General features: G+C 42.1%; 1 protein-coding gene across 1 annotated transcript; it reads right to left on the reverse strand.

Moving 5' to 3' along the window:
• Window positions 1–469: 469 nt before the first annotated feature.
• On the reverse strand, window positions 470–22,681 carry slc7a5 (solute carrier family 7 member 5). Its single transcript, XM_074677172.1, has 10 exons — window positions 21,639–22,681; window positions 16,880–17,005; window positions 11,738–11,843; window positions 8,427–8,471; window positions 8,203–8,326; window positions 6,559–6,662; window positions 6,321–6,417; window positions 5,357–5,506; window positions 647–824; window positions 470–559 (listed from the first exon to the last, which is right to left on the reverse strand). The coding sequence occupies exons 1-10, from the start codon at window positions 22,231–22,233 to the stop codon at window positions 504–506; spliced, it is 1,581 nt and encodes a 526-aa protein (XP_074533273.1). The 5' UTR covers window positions 22,234–22,681; the 3' UTR covers window positions 470–503.
• Between the last annotated feature and the right edge of the window lie 244 nt (window positions 22,682–22,925).

Raw genomic sequence — 22,925 nt, forward strand, 5'->3', positions numbered from 1 at the left:
CAGTTTCAAAGCTGAATGTGGCCTCACACATCACACACACACACACGCCTCCTGTGTACGCGGCTGACCGTCGTCCAGCAGATAAGGCACAGCTTGCTCGGAGCAAACAGGGTTATGACAGAGGCCACTGTAAAATAACTTAGTCCTCAAAAGATACAAGGATAACACCATAAAGTTAAATGCATATTAAAAACTAAACAGTAACAGACTAATCAAGTTAATGAAAAGAAAAACGCTCTGATGACAACAAACAGAGGAACGTGAGCAAACCACTCAAACAAAGGAGCATCAAACGTCTGCGTGTTGCATCAGGTCCTTATCGGCACCCTGCAGACAGGGTGTGTGCGTATGTGTGTGGAAACAGAGAGACAGAGAGAAGGAGAGGGGAGGGGGGCAGTAAGGAGAAGTAACAGCTTCATCCGCTGTGAGAGCCGGACCCAGAGGTTACCCAGGGTTCCTCCAAGTGTGACCTCAATGAGCTACTGTAGTGTCGGGTACGGTCTTTAGGACTCCTGAGGCACCACCTCCATCACCTTCTGTAACATGGCTGTGGTAGAGACTGAAACACACACACAGAAGTCACAGTTACCTCTCTGTAGAGTCAGTTTACTATCTCAGAGACATGTGCTTCAGCTGTTCCACTTACAGATCCCATTGAGCAGCCACTTGGGTTTGTTCTTCCACCACACACCAAAGTAGTAGACGGGGACTCCGGTAGCGATGATGCCGAATCCGATGGCGCACTCCTTTGGAGTCTTCCAAATGGAGACGACGATGAGGAAGAGGCAAGCCAACACGAAGCTCACAGGGAGCAGAATGTTCACCTGCAGGGAGATACAAACAAGCAGCTTCATCACTTTGGATTAAAAACAAAACAAAAACAAGCTTTTAAACCGGCTTCTGTAGAAATCAGTCAAAACCATCTGAGGGGAGCTGGTTTAGCTCAGAGGCTTACAGGAGCCCATCTCACGCTCTCCCCCCTGAGCCTCTCATCATGTCTTATATTAATAAAGGAAAAAGCCCCCAAAATAAAAAAGATCTGTTGAGCGGTTTCAATGTGCTGTGAATGGATTCATGTTTTAAAAATACCATTTTGATAATCTCGATCATGAACAGGCAAATATATAAAAGTGACACTATTTTCAGATCACGCAGTAAGCCCTCACAGGACCTTAAACATCCCTTTAACCAAAGTCCCACCAGTCATAACAAAACACCTGATCCCTTTAAAACTGCTGTCAGAGCTCCAACTAACAGACATCACACGCTGAGTTTGATTCATGGCTATTCTGTTTTTAAAGTAGATTTCACAAATGATAAAAACCTAAAAAATAATAAAAAAGGAGAAAAAAGAAGTCATTGTTTCTTCATGCTGATCTCTTTTTCTCTCTTTAACCCTGTGTGATGATCATCTTGATATTGGTGAGGCCTCTGAACCTGCCCTGTGACTCATTTTGAACTGTTGTGGAGCTCTGACCTTGTAGGCACCAAGGAGGCCAGCTCCCCCATGAACACCCCAATCGCTGCATTTTTGGACTACGCCACTCAGAATCTGCACTGCACAAAACTCTAGCTGCACAACGTCAGTGCCTCTGACAGGGGGTATTTTGGCTTCAAAACTGTACAGATAAAAAATGCAGAGCCATGCGGTCCACTCTTTAGACAGCCCCTCTGCTATCCAAAACACTTACAGGCAAACAAGTCCTCCTCACTCACACAGCAGTCCCTCCCAGCTACAGTCAGAGCAGGTAACTGCTGCATGCTAGTGAATTGCACTCATGCTTGTCTCTTTAAGGTCACTTTTGCTGGTCCCTAGCCCGGGCCCTATTCTATGAAGCAGGATTACTGCCTAGCAAGGCAGCTTTGAGGATAGGTTCCGGATTCCCTGTTCTACGACATGGGATCACTCCTCAGCGAGGCGAGTCTCCATGGCAACACACGCTGAACGACTAAGCTGCACCGGGGCAGGTTAGGTTCCAGATTGAACTCGCGGACTATAAAAACCCCGCCCACTGACAAATGAGCCCTCACGAAAAAATGGCCTGTCCTTTCTTAGAGGATCCCGTGGACATCGGAGCTCGCATTGTCCGAGGAGTACTCCGGCGCTCGAGAGTTTTCAGGGACCGCACCGACCCACTCTCTTTTTCTGATGACCACCTTTATGAAAGTTAGCGGTTTTCCAGGGAGGGGTTGGTAGTACATGACACTTTCTACAGGTAGTTAAAGGGAATGAAGAACTCTCATTGCCGTAATAAGATCTTCAGTGCCAACACTTCTGTTTCATGAACATATATTTTATTGCCTGTATTAAAATTGTGACAGGAATTCATGTAGGGCTCATGTGGGCTACATATCACACAAAAAATGTAAACACGATAGGAATGAACAAATGAATAAATTCATCTAAGAAATAAATTAGGTATGTTGCATGTTACAGTAAAAGTGCATGTTGAACAGTGCTATTTTATGATGATAATGGCACAAAAGGTTTTTTTTTTTTTTTTTGCACTACACTAACGCATTTGGACTGTCAGCAATTTTCTGCCAGCAGTCCTTCCGTGCTTTAGCAGCGGCGACGGTGTTGCTTTTAACGTTAATTTCATGTTTCAGCTCGTCATACTTCCTCATGATCACCTCCTGCTCCTCCTGTGTGAAGTATGCGGTCCTTCTCTCTCCGGCCTGCTCTGACGCTCCAGACTGCTCCATGTTCGTGATTGGTCAGATGCAGCGGGCTCTGCCTTATATGTGTGCACGCGCTCATTGCCTAGCTGGATCCACTTATGAGGTTGATAACCAGCGTCGTAAAACCGTGTAGCGAGACCGCCGGTTACCGCGCTCAGTTCAGCGAGGTAGCTCCAACGCTATCTCGCTAGACTGAACTTGCTTCATAGAACAGGGCCCCGGACAAAGGGGGGGGGGGGGGGGGGGGGGGGGGAGGGGGGGGGGGGGGGGCGTATTTTGATTTAAAAAAACAAAAACAAACAAGAATTGACTGAAGAAAGTTCTTTTATAGTTATAAACACATTTGAAGATGCTATAAAGAGGATCTGTATATTAGACTGCCTTGTCACCTTGTGGCCCAGAGTCTAACACACACTCTCTTAAATTTCTTTTAGAGAGGTGTGTATTTGTTTTGGAATTAAATGGAGATCATATCAAAACAAATTTTCTTTGTTCCAGACAACTTTTTACTGGATACAATGCGCAGAGGTAAGGTATTTATCAGTACAGTTACATGGCACTATGTTTTGAAACATGACATCAAGCAGATGTTGTAGCAGCCAGCTGTATGTAGCGCTATCGGCAGCCCGGTGCGCCAACATATCTGTAGACTAACATGACAATAAGTAAACATCGTCAGTTTGTATGTTGTTTAGTAGCTGTTTATATTTAGCTCAGCTGCTAGCCTGGTGCTCTGAGACATGTCTGTAATGTAGCGCTGATAGCAGCCAAAAATCAGTCCAGTCCTTCTCAACCCAATCAGGAAGCTAAGAAGTAGCAATTTAAAATAACCTGTTACCAATAATATTGGTGCTTATAATCCCTTAGTGTGGATTACAATTAGGGAAATATCTAGAAGGGAGACTTTGTTTATACTGAACTCAGTTTTTATTTTGCAGTGGCAAGTATTTGTTTGTTTCTTTGTGTAAGAAAACTGCTCGAAGTGGAAAAATACTAAGGCTAAAAATTAAACCTGTAGGTGTGTGCTGTAATGTTGGTTGTAATTTTCTTTTTGTTAGAATAGATGTTATAAAATTGGTATCAAGAAAAGTATCGTTCAGGAACTGTTACCAAAGTGAAGGTATCAATATTGGTACAGATATCGAACAGTTTTGATTGACACCCAGGCCTAACCACAAACATAACAAAACAACATTCACTCATCAGCAGCAGGGCACCTAGATTCTTCTGCTTGCGACCCCCAAAATATTGGTGCCAGGGATGGGCGACCCCCAGCTGTGAGACTACACAAAGAGGCCAATCACAAATACAGACCATAAAAAACCAACCTAATATACTTCATTCAGCTGAGCAGTGGGTATTTAGACCACCTATATGCACATATTGCTACGTTTCCTAAATAAATCTGCTGCCAGAGATATCAGCGTTTTCCTGGCTCAGTCCGTCCCCTCCGTACTGGATCTGATAGGTTTCAGTTCATGTCAGTGTGTCAGCTCACACTGGCTCCGCTCTGTTGTGTTCGAGCTGTGTCCCAGCTCCAGACCTCCGGATCAGATCCACAGATGTTTAATTCTGCCGGATGCTAAAGCAGCGACGCATCAATTTACACAGAGCAGATCAAGTGGGACAGGAAGTCAGGCACTGAAATGCTAAAACATCCGGTGTCTTTCAAAATAAAACAAACTACGTCAACACCGGATTAGCTTTACTGCAACAACAAACCGACGCGAGGAGTGGAGCCGGGCTTGCTGTCAAAACACAACAGAGCGGAGACGGGTCGTGAGAGTCTTACGTTAGTTCTGTTTGGGAGATCTGTGGCACCAAAGAAATGTGGAAAAACACATCAAACATTGTCTGTTTTCATGCCTTTGTATTCATTTCACCTCTATTTCTGTTTGTATATTGGACGTAATGTGCCGTTGTGAATAGTTTTGGAGGCATTTCACGCTCCCTATATCAGTGTTATGTAACCCCCATTTTTGGAACCATGGCACTCAGAGCCCCCCCTGACTGAAACGCCTGTATGACTGAGCAAGTCCCTAAAGCCATGGTCTGGAATCTGGAGCACGGCCCCCTCAAAATACCTGAACCTGTGACTTTTAAAACTTTTAAAGCCCCCAGTAATCAAGACCGGACTAGGAGTGATGTGGATGTGGAAAGCGGGTTGATGTGCGGTATGTGTTCAGAGAGGGGGATGCATGAGTTCATCTCATGGTGCGGCTCTCCTGCTCTCTGCTCCAGATCTGTTGAGCAGGAGGAATGTGACAGACAAAGAAAGGAGATGCAGTGGGAGAATGAAAGGGAGACAGAGGGCAGCAGAGACAGTGCTACCACTGTCCCCCATCACACACTCACTCATTCTCTTTCACACACTCACACCACATCATATGTGAATAAAAAAAACCCTGAAAGCTCCTCACAAACTAAACACAGCAGCTTCAAGGTTGTCTTTGTGTTCACACTTTCTGATGGTGAAAGGAGGCACAGTGATCCGCTTCTCCCTCCTTTCCCTCTGTCCACTGACCTAAACATTCCTGTGTATGAACCCAGACTTAGAGCTTACTTGTTGGTGTGTGTGTATTTGTCCAGGTCCCCTAGGTGCTTTATCATGAAAGCCAGAAAAGAAGCCCCCTGTCATGCTTTGCTTGGTAAATCTAGCATTGAGCTGACTCACTTTAATGGGTCGTTCCAGCTCCGGCTTCTTATAACGAAGCCACATCATCCCGACGATCGCCATGGCGATGCAGAGCCAGTTGAAGAAGCTGAAGAAGTTGATGACGGAGAATATGTCATTGGAGAACGCGTACAGCAGCGTCATCAAGCACTGGAGAGAGTGAGAGGGACGGTGTTAGGCGTGTTACACAGTGAACAACATGTTAACAACATGTTAGCAACACATGAACGACATCATTTTGCTGACGCTGAAAATAATGAAGTCATTACTTTTTACTGTGCTATATACTGTCAGTATTCACTTTTTCTTTTTTCAAGCAGTATCAGTTTTTACATACATCTATTTAATTTGCTTCATGACCTCCACCAAGGAGGTTGCGTTTTTGGGAAGAGTTTGTCTGTGAACAACATAACTCAAAAAGTATCTAACGAATCTTGATGAAATTTTCAGGAAATATTCAAAATGGGATAAGGAAGAAGTGATTACATTTTGGAGGTGATCTGGATCACCGTCTAGATCCGGGATTTTTTAAAGGCTTCTTTATCATTGTGAGATAGGGCTGTTTTCACCATATGTGTATATAACTCCACAATAAATAGTCTGATTGCTTTGCAAAACAACACAAGACAAGGTCACCATGATTTCTGACAGCTGTAAAAGTACGATCCAGATCCTGGTAATATTCTGGATACTAAGATCCAGAATATGAAATATGTACTGGGTCATTATCATTTTCAACACTGTCAGGAAACAAATTATCATACAAACCTGCAGCTAACACCAAATTGTAGCAGACAGTCTGCTGAAAGGGAGTATAACATTAAAGTAGGACTAAAGTGTTGGTGACAATCACAATATGCTTGGAGGAGACCAGAGTGCTTTTCTAATCATTTATGTTCCATACACAACACATCAAAAGTTTTGAGAGTAAAATAAGATTAGATAATAAGATTAAAGCACACACAGTGAATATTAGTGAGGGCAGTGGTGTCAGCAGGGTGGGATGGATCATGGACAGCAGGCTTGGTAGGTGCCCCTCCCGAGAACCAACAAAAAATAACCTGAGCAGGGACAGAGAAAACAATGAATGTGACGTTCGTCAGGTAAAACAGTTATTTTAGATTCCCGAGTGGTCAAAGTTTTCACAAACTTGAGTTTTCCTGTGTTTCATTGTAAGTCTGTGTATTTGTGATTGTTCTCACCTGGATGACGTGAACAGAGAGCCGTTCACTGATCCAAAGCAGGACAGTCCGACAAACACAGGGATGATCCATGCCATGGGACCCAGGTGCTGGTTCCCAAAATCCTACAGGACAGAGACACAGAAAGTGAAGATGTGAGGGGTCAAAACCAATCTCTGAATCTTTGCTAAACATGCAGTGCTAGATTCAGGGCGGCCATCAGCTCGTGTGACTGACCAGTGCCCTATGGATGTAAGTGAGACTCAAACCCCGTCCCACTTCTAATATGATGGAGACTACTGCTGTGTTCCAGACAACTCGGAGGTCGGGATTTTCTGACTTGAAAAAGTGCACTGGAACAGCCACTGCAGTCGGAGCTTCGACTTGGTAACACAGAAAAAGTTTGGTTCATCTTACGCCACACAACAGTGGCAGCCCCACAAAGCAGCTACAAGTGATTGGTAAAACAACAGAAATAGATTTTTATTGACATTTTCTAGTTTCCATTCAGTAATGCAGAAAAATTCATTTTTTAGGAGCAAGTCCCTAAAAACATGCCTGAAGGCTCAAGTTGTCACAATTTAATTTTCTTGCCGCTTTCAACAACAACATAACCTAGTCATTGACAGCTATTTTTTTCACGTCAGACATTGTACATTGTACAAAGCTCTGAAGTTGGAGGTCAGAGTTGTCAAATCAGAAAATCCTGACCCTCCGATTTGTCTCTAACGCAGCGTGCGTCCATTAATTATACAGCCTATGGTTGTTCATTATGTCTCTTTGTTTGTTGGGAGTTCATTGGCCTGCTTTGACTTGTTTTTTTTTTTTTTTGATTGTACGTTATTGTTAGCTGTTGTCCAAAGGGCTCTAGTTAAACTAACGTTAGCTTCTGGAGCTTAGCTTCATTAGCTTATCTGCTATAGCTGAGATAATAAAGGTTGTCAAACATTGTGCTGAATGATTCAGTGTAAATCCTGTAGCTCCAAACTAACAGAGACACACTCTTGGTAAAGATGATAAAAAGGAGGTTATATTTTTATCTTGACCAATGCTGATCCTCTGTCTTGTTGTCTGAGATGCTGATGCTAACCAGATGCTGTTTATCAGGTTTACAATGGGAGCTGTAAGCTTTAGTCTGTAACTGAAGCTTTTTGATTAATATATGCCTCCAATGTGAGTGGAGGACGCGCGGCTTATTCATAAGTCTAATGATGATATTTTTTGAGGGTAAAGACTCTGTTTCCCATGAGCACTATCACCTACTGTTGAGAGAACATGATCCTTGGGTTTGTTTTGGGGAACAGCTCTTCAATAAACTCTCCTTTTTTTTGTTCAAGACAACTTTTCCCAGGATGCACAGCAACGAGGTGATGCATCTGTTTATACTTACTTTAGAGCTATTGTTAAAAACATTCATTCAAACTATGTAAACTCTTCGGTTACACTCCAATGAAGCTTTAGGTTGAACTTAAAAATACAAGACACCTTCCTGCTTCATCACACTTCTACTGCTTCTGCTTCAGAAGATCACAAATAAAGATGTGTCATCATTCAGCTCTTTCCCCTCAGTTTTCCAATGATATTCTTCATCATCTAATAAAAAAAGATTAGATCCAAGTGTGAAGCAGACAAATGTTAAAGTAGCTCCAAAGCCCAGGCACTCACCACAGCCACGGCCTCAGAGTTCAGCATCTGCTCTGGTGACAGAGTGGTGAAATACGCCAGGTTGGTCAGGACGTACACGGCTGTGACGATGGGCAGAGAGATGATGATGGCCCGAGGAAGGTTTCTAAAGAAGACGTGGAAATAATCTCATCAGTCAGCCCTCTTTCTTTCAAAAACAAATCTGTACTGCCAAACAAGTGCTAGGGTAACTCAGAAATACTCACTTGTAGGGGTCAATCATCTCCTCAGTGACAAAGTTCAAGTAGTTCCTGCACAGGGAAAAGCAAACCTCAGACATCTCATTCTGTAATCTGACAGACTGCCATGTGTCTTAGTTAAGTTGTTTTCAGACTATAAATCATCTTTTTCAACTTACATAAAAGTTTTAGCAGGATCTCAAACTCACTCAACAATTTAACAGAGCATTCATTCAGCAATGAAAGAACAAGAAAACTGGGTCTTTATGTTAATGGAATTATATTTACAAATGCATTCAGAAATATCCAACCCTTAAAGATTTTAGGGATTGTCAGCTACAGCGAAAGTCACACTTGTTCAACCCCTTTATGATGTTCTTGTTTTAAAAGCTTTTTCTGACAGTTCCTCTGGTCTAAAGTGGAGCTGAAACAGAATGAAGCCTTTAAGAACTTGGTAACGTGTCTTCATTTGATTTGGCTGTGGTGCATGGATGAACTCCACCCATGCAGGTACTCAAGGTGAGTCACAATCATGAGACAAAGGAGCGCCCAACAGAGCTGAGGGAGGAGATTATTGCATCACACCTGAGGAGCATTTGGTGGAAGAAGATTTACAAACAGATTTGAAACTCCAGGAGAGAGCGTTTCGAGGATTATCGGGAAACTGTTAATTTCTTCAGTTCAGCTGCTAAACAAGGACTTCATGACTTGACTCTTAGCTGCACTCCAATCTTGACCACCAGGAGCGCAGAAAGTTGACTGGAATATTCCAGAAGGACTGCGATAAAACTACAGAGTTTAGAGACAGTCCAACCAAACTGGAAGTATTAGCTGGCAAGCTTTATATCACAGTTTAGTCAAAATTGAAAAGAATTATGTTTAAAAAATCATCTGTAACCCAGCTGACAGGACAAGAAGAGAGAAACCTGTCTTTACATTAAATTTTGTCATGGTAACACAGTTTACATTTCCTCCACTTTTTAGCTCTTGTGCTAACTGCAGATCTTAAACATGGCACCACCTGATCTCCATCAGCTCATATTTCTCCTCATTTTCTTCACAGTTTGGTCTTTATAACATCTATAGTAAGAACAGGAGAAAATGTTGGTAACACAGTTGATGAACAATTAATGCTATTATGAGGGGGAGCTGAAACATGACACACTTTCTTCAAGGTTCAGACCAAAAAGAATGTGACCTCAGTGGATACAAAATTTAATACATGAATCGCATTATTTGATATATAAATGATGGGTCCTGTTAAATGAAAGTGAATTATCAGCCATATGACCCACTGTAAAAACTGGTCATTGCTTGATGTAGAGATCAGGTAAAATTGATAAGTAAACCCCATGGACATGATATGTACCCCTGATTATAGAATCACAAACAATGATGACCAACACTTTCAGAAATATACGCCTGACATATTTAAACTTCTTTCAATAGAGATTTTTTTTTCAATTAATAAAAAATGTATTAAATAAACATGATAGACGCATGTTCATTCTTATCATATGTATAATAATGAAGCTTAAATACTTTGTTTTACAATTCAAAATATCGCAACGTTTATTTGAAAATGTCACAGTGCTGATGTTAATGAAGCGGTCAGGGATGGTAAATACAGCATCTCTAATGGAGGTCAGTCATAAGTACTAGAGATGGAAAGATAAGGATTTTTTGGGGCCAATACCGATACTGGTTATTAGTTGGTAAGGAGGCTGATAACCAATATTTGAGGCCGATATTCATTTGAAGTCAAAGTGAAAATATTAGAGGTGTCCCAGTCTGATATTGATATCAGATATCGGTCCAATATCAGCAAAAAAACAAGTATCGGATTACATCGTAAAGCATCTAAAATCTGAGATATAAACAGTTTCTGTTACCCATTGGTTAACAATAAATGGGTCAGTTTTTCCTCATACCTACTGTTGCTGACTACTGTTCTTTGTTTGAATAATATCACTTAATCAAGCCTTTTCTAACATGACAGACATACTACAAAATAAGTAATAAAAGTATGTATGTTTAATGCTGATATCATATCGGATTAGTATCAGTATCGGCCAGTACTCAATGCTGCAGTATATCGGGACATCCCTAGTATCGGCCAATACTCAATGCTGCAGTATATCGGGACATCCCTAGTATCGGCCAATACTCAATGCTGCAGTATATCGGGACATCCCTAGAAAATATTGGCGTAAAAAAATGTGGACAATACAAACTCCAACACTTAACTGCATTTAATGCATGACTTTGGTTTTACATGACTGATTTTAAATGTTTTGACCGTCTATGGCTTCCATAGTGTAGACAGGGAGAAATTCTGTGCAGAGAAACATCAGAGCCAAAACAAAGCAGTTTTGAATGGGTGCCATATCAGCGGTCGGATTAAAAAAAGGCCAATGCCGATATGCCCCAAAAGACCAAATTTTAGCCCCAATAATTGACCCGGCTGATAATCGGTGTATCCCTAATAAGTAGGGATGGGTACCGAATTAGGTACTTTCATAGGTACCGACTGAATTTAGTCTAAAGTACAGGGTACAGATTCACATAAAATCAAAAGGTACCATGTTTAGGTACCTAAATGCATCCTTGTGACTGTGAGGGAGTGGAAGAGTGGCGATTTACCATGCTGGACAATGACAATTGGCACCATTGAGTCTGATACTGATTGCCAGGTCCCGGGCATCATACTGTATCATTTCAAATGTGAAAGGTACCCATCCTTAGTTATAAAACAGATTTCAAAATATAAACTTAGCGAAGACATGAAATAACTGCCTCTCCTCATGACTTTAAACATTTTCTGCGCAAATGATAAAACACAGCTTCGCTGTTCCCTCATACTTATTTATTTGTTGGGATGTCCCAGAGCGGCTATCTCAAACCCCAGATTAACAACAGATTAAAATCTTTGGTGGGATTTAAAGACGGCAGCACTGAAGCCCCCAAAGATGGCTAAGCTAGAGGCTTTAGCTCACCACACACCTCCAGATGGGCAAAGATTCCCACAGAGAAGTGTGTGAGAGGCTTGTCAGCATTCACTGAAATTGTTTGTTAGAAGTTATAAAAGCTAAATACTGAACCTGTGGGCTGAAGAATCCTTCACCCACATCACTCTTGTGTCTTTTGAGGTGAGGGGTTGAATGTTTCTGATCACACCTGTTGCAGAGCAGTTGTTTTCACATGTCCCTTTCCATCTTTTCATCAACGGCAGTCACAGCCTGTTCTTACCTCAACCGCACAAATATTTGAAAACATCTGTTCCTTAATTAGAGCTGGATAAATTTCATCACAGGTGCTGAGCTGATGTGTCAACTTACCAGCCACCGTAGGCGAACAGGCCACTGTACAAGGCCAGGCCAAGGCTGCCAAACTCATACGTGGAACCTTCGAAGGAATTTTCTGGAAGAAGGCCGTCGGTGCCACCTGAAGAAGAACAGTTAGAAACAAATCTGTTAAGACAAAAACCAACAGGGCCAAATCAATTTGCTGTGCATTGTTGCCCTGACAGTTTTAGTTCACTGCTCAGTCTGGAGAAAAACTGCAGGATAAAAAACAAAAACATGGAGGGCGAAGAAAGACAAACATTCATGGAGAGTCCGTCTCTGGGTGACTGGAAGCCAGCAGAATGTAGTGAAGTTAAGACAGGCTGAGACAGTCAATAAGTGACCCAGACAGTGGCTTTGCTCTGCACAATGACCCGAGGCACGGACGGATCAGGCACCTAATGAAAAGAAGAGGCTTCAGGATGAGAGAGCCACACCAGGCATCACTGGGGCTTTAGTGTATTTCTCATCCACAGAGCGAGGCAGTTAATGAATGAAGAATACTTCTTCTCCACTTCCTCTGATCAGCCCTCGTCAGGCTTTATTACACGCTGCTTGCATCCCTTCTCCTCTGATCCCTTCACTGCTGCTGCTCTGAGGGCTTCTGTGCCACATTCTTGGTGAAGCTGCTCCCAACAACATGCACATACATTCTCAGACACAGTGACGGTTACTAAACCAACAGCCTGAAGCAGTGTTGGGACTAGGAGGGTTAGACCTAATCCACTCTGCGGCGTGGGAGCCCAATAACTGCACCGTCTATGTGGCTAACAGACCTGCACTCAGCCTTTCAACAACCCCTGCTCCCTGAGACCCCGCTGTCAAAACCAGAGCTGTTTCTGGGTGTCCATGGCACCGGGTGAGTACGACCCCGTTCCTCGAAAAACAAATGTGACAGTATGAAAAACCTTAAATCAAAGACAACATCAAATCTGAATATTCTTCTTTCTGTTTGAAAATTAAACATATAATCAAAAAGTTCAGCAATAGACCGCATGCATTTTACTAATTTTTCTCTCTTTTTCTTTAGGGCTGGATGAATATAAACTCAAACAAGGACCAGAGCCAGGTGGAGTTCAATCCAAAGGTGTTTTTTGACCAAAAGGTTCAGGAAGTTCCTGGAAAACACAGAACTACACATTTCCCGTGACCCCAAAAATGTCAATGCAACACACAGCAAGACCAATAGAGGGCAGTATGACAACGACAAAGACCATTCACCAAAATTACACTACAGACTTTTAGCAGGATGCATTCTTCCAAACAGAATCAGATCATCATTTATTTCTTATCTGATGAGGAGAGTATGACACCTATAGAGACGTTCATCAAACTAAACCAGGATGTGTTCCTGAGGTCTTCTAGACTGGATCTCCACTGACAAGTTCAGCTGAAGGTCTCCAGTTTACAGGGTCACTCTTTAAACTGGAACACCAGGAGCTGACAGAGATGCATTCACACTATCAGGCTCAAAGAAGATCATTGTCCAGGAGGTGCTAAAGCTGTGTTTCCACTAAGCTGTCTGGTTCGGCTCAGTATGGTTTGGTACAGTTAAGCCGGATCCTGTTTGCGTTTCCACAGCAAACTGTGCCCTCTCGTGGTAGGTTGTGTGTAAGCCCGATGCTGAAAGCCTTATGTGTTAAATAATAGCGTGAGGCCATGGCAGCGCGACACACTGTACCCTGCTAATAAATCCAAAGAAGAAAAACGCGACACAGTAAACAAAGAGCATAGATGGAAGACATGCAGCGTTTCGTCTTCTCTGTGATCGGCATGTAGCTCTCTGTTACAAAGTGCAATCAAGCTTTGTTTCAGAGAAGACTGTGTGCCACCAGGAAAAATGCAGCTGCTGTCGAGGTAAGTGACGATTCTTTCGACCAATCAACGTTCTGCAGTGTTGTTGCTCCACCTTCCGAGAGCGGATCGGTTCAGTCTGGCACCCATACGAAAGGGTCCCAAAAAGTGGGACGGCTTGTGGTTATTTGGGGATCTGTCCCTGGATAAGTCAGTGGAAACGTCACAAAATGTGCGCCGTACCGAGACGAACTGAACTGGTCTGCTTGGTGGAAACGTGGCTTAAACCAAGTTAATCACAGCTGGGGGTTACCTGAGGGTGGGGTCACACTGGCCTTCCAAACTGTGCTGTACTCTTGCACAATTGCCCCCCCTACAGCGCTGTTACACCACTGGACAGTACGGACAGCAGTCACACTACTCCAATATGAACCAAACTTAAGGCACACACATGGCCCGCTTACGTCGTTGTGAAGCGTCTGTTTACATGAAGCGTGATCTTATCAAAGTCAGCACAATGAGGCACAGAGAGCACTGCTACAACTTTAGAGACGTTTTGACTTATAGTGAGTTGTTGTGGTCAGACACAAACCCCTTTAACACCCCGCTTTTGCTCAAAATGGTTGTCGAGAGAGGCGGTCACAGCGATCATATGTCATAGATCATTAAACATGTCGGTGAACTTGTGCTCATGCATGAAGCCAAAGCAGAGAAGAGAAACGAGCTCAAGCACGGCACACTTGAGATCACACTGGCCAAACAAACTAAACTCAGGGGCTAGCAAACTTTAGCAAAGTTCAGGTGGACAGTGTGACAGCACTCTTGTTGTGGATGGAGGAAGGGTGGAATAAAACCACTGTGGGTGCTCCATCAAGACCACGTCCTGGACGTCTGGAAAGTACCACCCCCAACAGGCAGGACCATTTTTAAGGGTACTAGTTACTATCTCAGAACTAAATTTAGACCCTAGTTCTTGCAGTTGAAAGAGTTCCTCAAAAAGTCCAAAATTCTTTGGGAAAGTTCTTGCAGTCTAAAGGCACCTAAAGACAGCAAGCCAGAGGAAATATTAAAAGAAATGCAAAGTCCCTGTACAAAGCTAAATAAACTGTGCTATCGCAGTACTTTGTGTGCTTTAGTTTCTGTTTACCCTGTCAAAAACGACATAAAAGCCATGGGATTAAATACAGTGTTGGAGAAAACACCACTTTAGGAGCAGATCTCACAAAGGACCAGAAACAAACAAGAGGCAGGCTGCCGCCATACTCCACATGGTTATTATGAGCTTAGATTTTGTTTCTGGGGATTAAGGAACAACTTAAAGTCACACAGAAGAACACGGCACAGATTACAGAGGCGTTTGAGAATGAAAGACAGGAAAGAAACACACCAGGTGAATGCTGATTAATATAGACCTGTTCGTTTTGTTTATCTTTCTACCAGTAAAATGTTTTATGACAGTTCATATTCAGAGGAGTCCATGACTCTACAAGCAGCTCAAGGTAAGTAAGGTTGAACTATTTCTAAATCAATGAAATCATGTCCATCGGTATTTCACTGAAATATTGTCCAATAACAATCAAATTCGCTATTCAAAATGAGACAATCAGCTCCAAAAGTCTTTCTAAATGTTATTTCTCAGTATATGCGGTCAGGTTGGCTCACACTTCCTATTTCTGACTTAAATATCAAGCGACAACGGCATTCTGACAAAAGTCAACATGTCATCATTTCGTGTCCGGGTCTTTAAACGATTCCAACATCAGCACCAGCTCCTTAAACTGCTTCAACAGAACAAATTAATCTGCAGAGTGATCAGTGTTTGCTCTGTGAGGTGAACAGCAGCCAACATGAGACAGATGATTAGTTTAAATGTGTAGTTTGGATTTTATAGTCATTTGGTAAAAGCAGCTCTATTATTTTGTGGTAGAAGAAGAAAAATGGGGGATTAAAGAGGGAATCTGTAGGTTTTACAAAGTCATATTTATGACTTTTTAAGACCTTTTTAACGACACCTTGAATGAAATCTAAGACCGAAAACACTATAAATATAGTCAATGGTTGGAGGAACCTGCTTAATTATAAATCAAACGGACGTTGTCTGGCTAATTCTCAGTAAATTTGCAGTTACCCATAGCCACAGACTGACTCACTGGCATGCAGATGATTTAAATCACAGGGCTTAAATGAGTTAAAAGGTGAGAAGCTGAGTGTGGATACAAACAACAGAACAGCAGGTCTGCTAATTCAGGCTTTCAGTGACATGTCAGAGGAGATGTTGAAAGGAGTTTTTTCAAATACTTCCTTTTTTTATGATGAAGCAACATGAGCTAGTACAACCTCAACAAGGATATAGAGTAGATGCCACAAGCTAATTCAATTTCAGTCACTCAGACGCTGACACTCAAAGCACAGCACCAGGCGTCTAGTAGTCCTTATCATTATCAACATCATCAACAAGAGAGCATCAGTAACAGAATCATCTCTTTCCTCCTCAGATGCTTTTACACATGCTCAGACGAGGATATGCAGGGTGTATTTCCTAAATGAAGCAGGTAAGTCTTGTGTGCCCTCTGAGCCTTTTTGTGACATCATGAGTACCCCCTCACGCATACTTGTTGATAATTCTTCAAAACATAACACAACTCATAATTCAATGAAAATTATTTTATCTCATTAATTTGAACATTTAATTCTCTGGCATTTTCTTCTTTTTAACTCAAATTAAACATAAAAATAAACAACATTTTGACTTGAAAATAAATCAGTAACAATATAAAATATTATAATATAATATAATATAATATAATATATTCAATACTCAAAGTGCCTTGTTTATATGAAAATCTTGAAACTGATTAAATATTTCTTGATTTATGTATAACAAATTTAAATGATTTATACTTGAGTGAAGAAAATGTACATTTCATTCCATATAAAACTCTCTGTTTATAAAATTAACACTTCCTTTGCTACCCACATTGAATTCTGATTGTAAAAAGCGACAAAATTTCAGGACTGAAAACCAGACTGATCAAAAAATGATGTTGAACAAGAAATGGAAAAGTGTCCAGAGACAACGTGACTGAATGATTACTAATTTTGTTAGCAATCATTTTCTTGTCTTTTTTCAATGAATTTTTTTGTTTCTATGTAAGCTTATACTGTAATAGACCATTAAAATATTTAATTCTGATTTTGCTGGGTCAGCCTTTAGTTTGATCACATTGCAGTTGTGTGTCAGTGTTGTGTCAAGTAAAAAGGTTGTCATCAAAAATGTTCAGAACCTGTTGATGGGACAGAGTAGTAGCATGTAATGTTTGTATTTGTGCCTCATTGACGTACCTTGGCCAATTTTGACGAAGCCGATGATGATGATGAGTCCAAGTGCCAGGAGCTTGGCTGCTGCGAAGAAGTCCTGTACTCTGGTAGCTGCCTTCACACTGTAGCAGTTAACAAAGGTCAACAAAACTGCAAAGAAGGACAGAGAGCAGACGAGATCATCAGTATCATCACCAAGCATGTGGCACTGGTGTGTTCAGAGCCTGTAACACTTCACAGGCCTTAGCTCAGCAAACCCCACAGCAGAAGAGAGACTCGTATTGATTTGTGCACACACCCACAGTAATGGAAGCTGTCCTAATGTTCTCTTTTTAATCCGCTTTCTCCTTCCATCCCTCTCTACTCTGTTGATTTGTTCAAAGAAAAGCTAAATGTGTCACCACAGCGGTAGAAATGACTTCTTATCCCTCTTTTTAACAAATCACTCACTGAAAAAGATCTCTCTGGAAATAGAAGAGCTCTAGTTGGAAAGAATTTTTAAGATTAATGTATCTGACACGTGTTATAACTTCTTGGTCCCATCAGTCATCAGGGAGGAGGGCAACACAGTATACCCCAACTAATACATCATAAATCAAACAAAGAAGAAAAACAACACAAGAGCAATGGCATCCAGAGATTCGTCCTCTCCGTGATTGGCATGACTGGAGATTTAAACATGGCAGAATTATGTGTTGTTCTTTGTTACTGCTGTTGCACAGGAAGGGACAATTCTTTCAACCAATCAATGGACTGCAGTGTTTCTAGCTCCACCTTCTGGGGTCAGATTGTTATGTCTGACACCCCAACAGAAGGGTACCAGAGAGTGGGACGGTGCAGGTTGGTAATATGGAGACCTGACCTGGTTTTAGTGAAGGGAGACACCACAGAATGAGCGCTGTACTGAGACGAACCAAACCGTGTGAGCAGAGTGTCCTGGAACTTTTAGTTAGCAAATATTTCCCAATTCTAATAAGTTCATCTAAGGGTTATTTCTTGAAGCAATGGAACTGAAAACACACATCAGCTAGCTGTTTTGTGGGGGAAAAAAAAAATTAGACTGAAAATATCAAGGGTTATAACCAAAATAATCCACAAAGCAGTTAAACATCGAATAGAAGCTCTGATTTTTAGTTCCAATTGTTTTTCGATTAATTGCCCAGCCCTAGTTCCTGAGGCCGATTGTTTGTGTTTCTACCGTGGGCCAAAGACCATCCATGGTGGAGTGTGAAAATCAGGCCAGTGACGTATAGAAAAAAAAAATTAAGGTCATTGCAACACCCTGCCAGACCAGTAGAGGGCAGGGTGAAAGGAGACAAGTGCTCATTGCAAAATGCAAAAGTGTTGGCAAAACACCTGACAGATGTGTTGTCTAGAGCAGGGGTCTTGAATGTTTTTCAGACCAAGGCCCCCCAGTGATGGAGAGATGGAGCAGGAATCCCTACTATATATACATATGTTTAAGTGTGTTTTGTATTAAAATTCGCCCAGTGCCATGTATAAACATACCTTGTTATTGGGAATTCAATACAAAACTTTCCAGATAATGCACAGGTTTATATATTTATATTTTCATTCAAAATATTTGCAAAGTGAGTGACCTTGCCAACTGAGTCCAATGCATGGCAGTACTGTCTGTCAACTGCACGACAATCATTAGGGCTGAGACGATATGCTATTCTCGAGATTCAATTCTATTTCAATTTTTGGGGGCGGATGAAGATTGAAATTCTTCGATATTTACGATTTTTGTGATTTTTAGTTTGCTTTTTTAACATTAGCCTATGTGAAAAAGTTAAATGATGATGATAATGTCTACAGACTATATCAGGAGCCATACTTTCCCATAAAATGCACATCATGTGAGTCAGACGGACACATTTTACCCTCTGCTGGAGAAAAAGTGAAACTTTTTTCCAATCCAGTTTATAAACAAAAACTGAAATGAAGAATCTGAATTTGAAAAAATAAAGATTTTTAAAAAGAATCCCAATTTTGATGATGTCAAACAAAAAAATCCCAATATATCGTATAACGATTTTTTTCTCCCACCCATAACAATCAATGTGTGTTCTAAGACATTAACATGGATACAAACAAATATCTGAAGTGAAATGTCACACACCCTGTTGTAGACTGAACCGTTACTATCACTAAAAACTAACCTTTAAAATGTTTCAGAGAAACTTTAATAAACACTTTTGCAGCACCAAGGAGTTCTGGAGGAACTTCTCCAAAAAAGAGAAAAAAAAAGAGGTTATGGGGCACAGATGGCCCAGTGGTCTAGTTCACATCTCATGAGGTTCACCCTCGAGCAAGTGGCCAGAGTTCGAATCCAGCCTGTGGCCTGTTTCCTGCGTGTTACTCCCCACTCTCAGCTTCTTTCCTGCTCTATTCACTGTCCTCTCCTGTCTAACTAAAGGCATTAAAGGTTAAAAAAAAATACTTCTAAAAAAGTGGTACCCCGCAGACTTTGCACAGTAACGTTTTATCATATAAACATATCATATGTCTATTTTTATATTATATCATTCCAGTCATTGAACAGATCTCTTTCTCCTTGTGACTGCAGGGGGCGTCAAGGAACTATTCAATTAACCAGTTTAATCAGTTAAGTCGGCATTAACAGTCTATTAGTATTTTTGCTTGGAATGCCCACACTTAACACTTTGATATACACACACACACACACACACACACACACACACACACACACACACACACACACACACACACACACACACACACACACACACACACACAGCAGGAGGATAACTTCACCATTTTCCTTCAAGTCTCCCTCTTTAAGTTTGTATAGTGTGGTGTGTCAGGTCAGGTGACCAGGATTACTTCACAGATGTGGAAAGGAATTTAAATTTAAAACTTTTTTTCTTCATCAGTTTTTTTAATCATAAAGTCAACGACAATATAGCTCAGCACCTGTGACCAAATGTGAAGATACATTAGATCTGTATGTTTTAAATGCACAAGTGTAAATTAATAACTAAGGCATGGGGTTTTTCTAAGTTACTTCTTTAAGGACGTTCCTGGTTGTTCATAATGTTCTGTAAAAAGATGGTTCATCAACAACTAAAACAAAGGGCAAAAGGAGTTGTTGTTATTGTTGCGTCACTGTGCTCTGATGTAGCGGTCCGGCCCACCTGAGCTCAAACTGGGTTGGACAGTATGTGGCTCCTGATCTTAAATAACAAATAACAATGAAAGAGATGGTAAACAAATTCTTAAGGGGATAAAAAAAATGTTGCAACACATCTCGTTTTGGTAACATCCCTGCTGCACACACACTCCACACATTCCAAGGTTGCTGGTTTGGCTCCTCACCCTGGTCGCTATTAAAAGTGATTAACAAAGGCAGCAGGTTCTTTTCAAAGCTCCTAAATCAGGTCAGGGCCACAACAGAGGGACGAGACGGAGCACAATGAGGCTCTGTGTTTAAGAGACCCAGACAAAGAGAAGGGGCCCGGGTACAGTGAAAGGCTGGACATATATCCACTTCTACCCAGACACAGGGAGAAGTTTAAAAAGTCTTAACCTGGCATATAAAGTCTTTAATACTTGGGTGTGTGAGTGAGCTACAATCCAGATTTTACAAACCCAAAGAGTGAAATCAGTCACTGTAATAACTTAAACTAACATGATATCTTTGAAGGTGTGAGTATACTTAATTCACAGCCCCATAGTAACTCAGACCACCCCACACCCACACTGACACCCACACCCACACCCACACAGAATTACAGAGGCAAGCCTCTCAGCCATGGCTTTGTCATGTGGTCTCAGTCAGGATTTAGCCTCCAATCCACTCGGAGATTAGACAGTAGGGTTACTCGCTGCACAAACCCTTTCATGGCTCAAAGACGAACACACAAGGTACACAGCACCCAAAGGAAAATATATCACGGGGGGTAAAAGAAGAATTTTCTGCATGAGGTGGTCAAAGAAAACACACGATGAGGGCCAATTCTAAATTTTTCAAGAAGTGAATTATCCTGATTTAATCTAGACTTTATTCCTATCAGTAAAAAAAAAAAATCAAAATTGAAATTATAATTTGATTTTAATCATTAACACACATAAACAAAATCATTATTAAGGATACACTTGTGTATCCTGTGGTTTTGGAAACATAAACATAAACAACGCATAAATAAGTGTTGGAAATTAAAGTTAAAATTTAGTCTGAATCCTTCACATGTGATTTTTTTTCTTTTTTTTTCCTACTATTAACAAGTGATGAAACATTTTTTTCTGAGGAAAATTAGGCATTTCTTTTATTAAATTACTCATTAGAATATTTCTAACAGATGTCAATATGGTTAAATAAATAATTTGTTGAGTTAATTATTAAAAATGATTGATTTTTGATGAGGGAAGCACAGTAAGTGTTGAATCGTGCTGTGGGGTGTGTGTCTGTCTGTATGTGTGTGTGTGGGGCATCTTTAAATATTAGTAGCTGATGTAATAACGCTGAATTTTGCAGCACTACGTGTGAGGCTGCGCGCCTTTTACAATCTGACATTACACGTGTTCCTCTACATATCCCACAGGGAGTCATGTTAACTCCATGCGTGTCTGAAAGCAGTCTGTCTATTGTTTCCTCATCGCCACGCAGGTGTCTCCACTTCATCCGAACATGTAAACACGCTCAGAGTAAAGCGACTGTAATCAATCAGGAAATGGAGCAGCACATCACCCCACAGTCACATAAACACATGTGCTAACGAAATCTGAAGCACCAGAACCAGTTAGCTGGGATACTCACGGATGCAGAGGCAGGCCACGACCTTGGCTCCGCTCTCCGGCACCGGGCACACGGGGAACAGGGGCTTGAGGAGGTAGGTGGCAAAGACGTAAGCCACGATGTACTGCGAGGACGGCCGAATGATGAGCAACTCGATCCAGAGTTTGAGGAAAGCTAGCAGCGAGCCGTACACCTCCAAAATGTAGGCATAGTCCCCACCGGATTTGGAGATCGTTGTCCCCAGCTCAGCATAACACAGAGCCCCCACGGTGGAGAAGACTCCGCACACCGCCCACACAACCAGAGACAGCCCGACCGAGCCGGCCTCTTTCACCACGCCGGTCGGTGTCACGAAGATGCCGGAACCTATAATCGTGCCCACGATGATTGCCACGCCGTTCAGCAGGGTAATAGTTCTTTTAAGTACGACCACGTCCCCACCCCCGTCTCCTCCGGCGGCGTTGCTGTGGCTCTTCTCGTCGCTTCCTGGTCCTCCACCCCGGTCTGAGTCCCCCTTTCCCCCGCCGCCTGACGGGGCGAGCATCCTTTCCGTGACCTGTTTGTCCTCCTCCCCATCAGCTGAGGGGTTTGAGTTCCTCTTTTTCAACCCTGACATCGTGGGTAAGTTTCCTCTCTCTTCGCCCTTCCTCGGGGGACACAAAGCTCACCGTGGGTCACCCTGTTGTCCGTGGGCTGCTCCTCCTGTGGTGTGTGATGCCGGCCGGGATGAACCACGAGGAGTCCGCGTTGTCTGTAGTGTGCGTCAAAGCAGCGTGGTTTTTCCTGCTCCAATGTGTGGATGATTCAAGAGACTGGAAATAAGCTCGATGGCCCTCCTCCGTCAAGGCCAGCCCCTGATCAGAGTATGGCAGCGGTGGCTCTCTCCTGCCAGGACCAGATCGGCCTTTTTTGCCATCTAGCGGCGGATGGTAGAGTTACCCCTGACAGCTCCCACGGCTGAAAGCTCCGCTCTGACACGGCTGCTGCTAGCTGTGGCTGTGCAACCACATTATGAACTCTGGTCTCTGTGTAACACACCAGAATCTAAAAAGCACTCCAGGATGTGGACACTGTCCAGTTTTGCTCCTAAGCCATTTAACCAGCTGGTCTGGTTTATGGTGTTAAATCTCACGGGGAGACTAAAAATAGCAAGATGGTCGTTAATACTTGGCAGGGATGGAGATCTCAGGCATCCTCCGTCATTAGAAGCGTTGCAGAGCCAGTTTTAAGTAGACAGCAGTCCAGAAGTTATAATACAAGGTGCCAATGACTCAGCTGAAAGGAATTATGTGATTTTTTTAAATTTAC

Source organism: Halichoeres trimaculatus, unplaced genomic scaffold, assembly GCF_033239565.1.
Source record: "Halichoeres trimaculatus isolate MK-OKI-2021-1 unplaced genomic scaffold, fHalTri1.1 fHalTri1_scaffold_10, whole genome shotgun sequence".
Classification (NCBI taxonomy): Eukaryota; Metazoa; Chordata; class Actinopteri; order Labriformes; family Labridae; genus Halichoeres; species Halichoeres trimaculatus.

Bases quoted from the DNA above. Each gene is read 5' to 3' on its own strand.
- slc7a5 (XM_074677172.1), bottom strand. From the start codon at position 22,233: ATGTCAGGGTTGAAAAAGAGGAACTCAAACCCCTCAGCTGATGGGGAG. The intron at 6,663-8,202 runs GTGAGTGCCTGG...TCTGTCCTGTAG, and splicing joins ACTCTGAGGCCGTGGCTGTG to GATTTTGGGAACCAGCACCT. The intron at 560-646 runs GTAAGTGGAACA...TGTGTGTTTCAG, and splicing joins GTGGCTGCTCAATGGGATCT to TCTCTACCACAGCCATGTTA.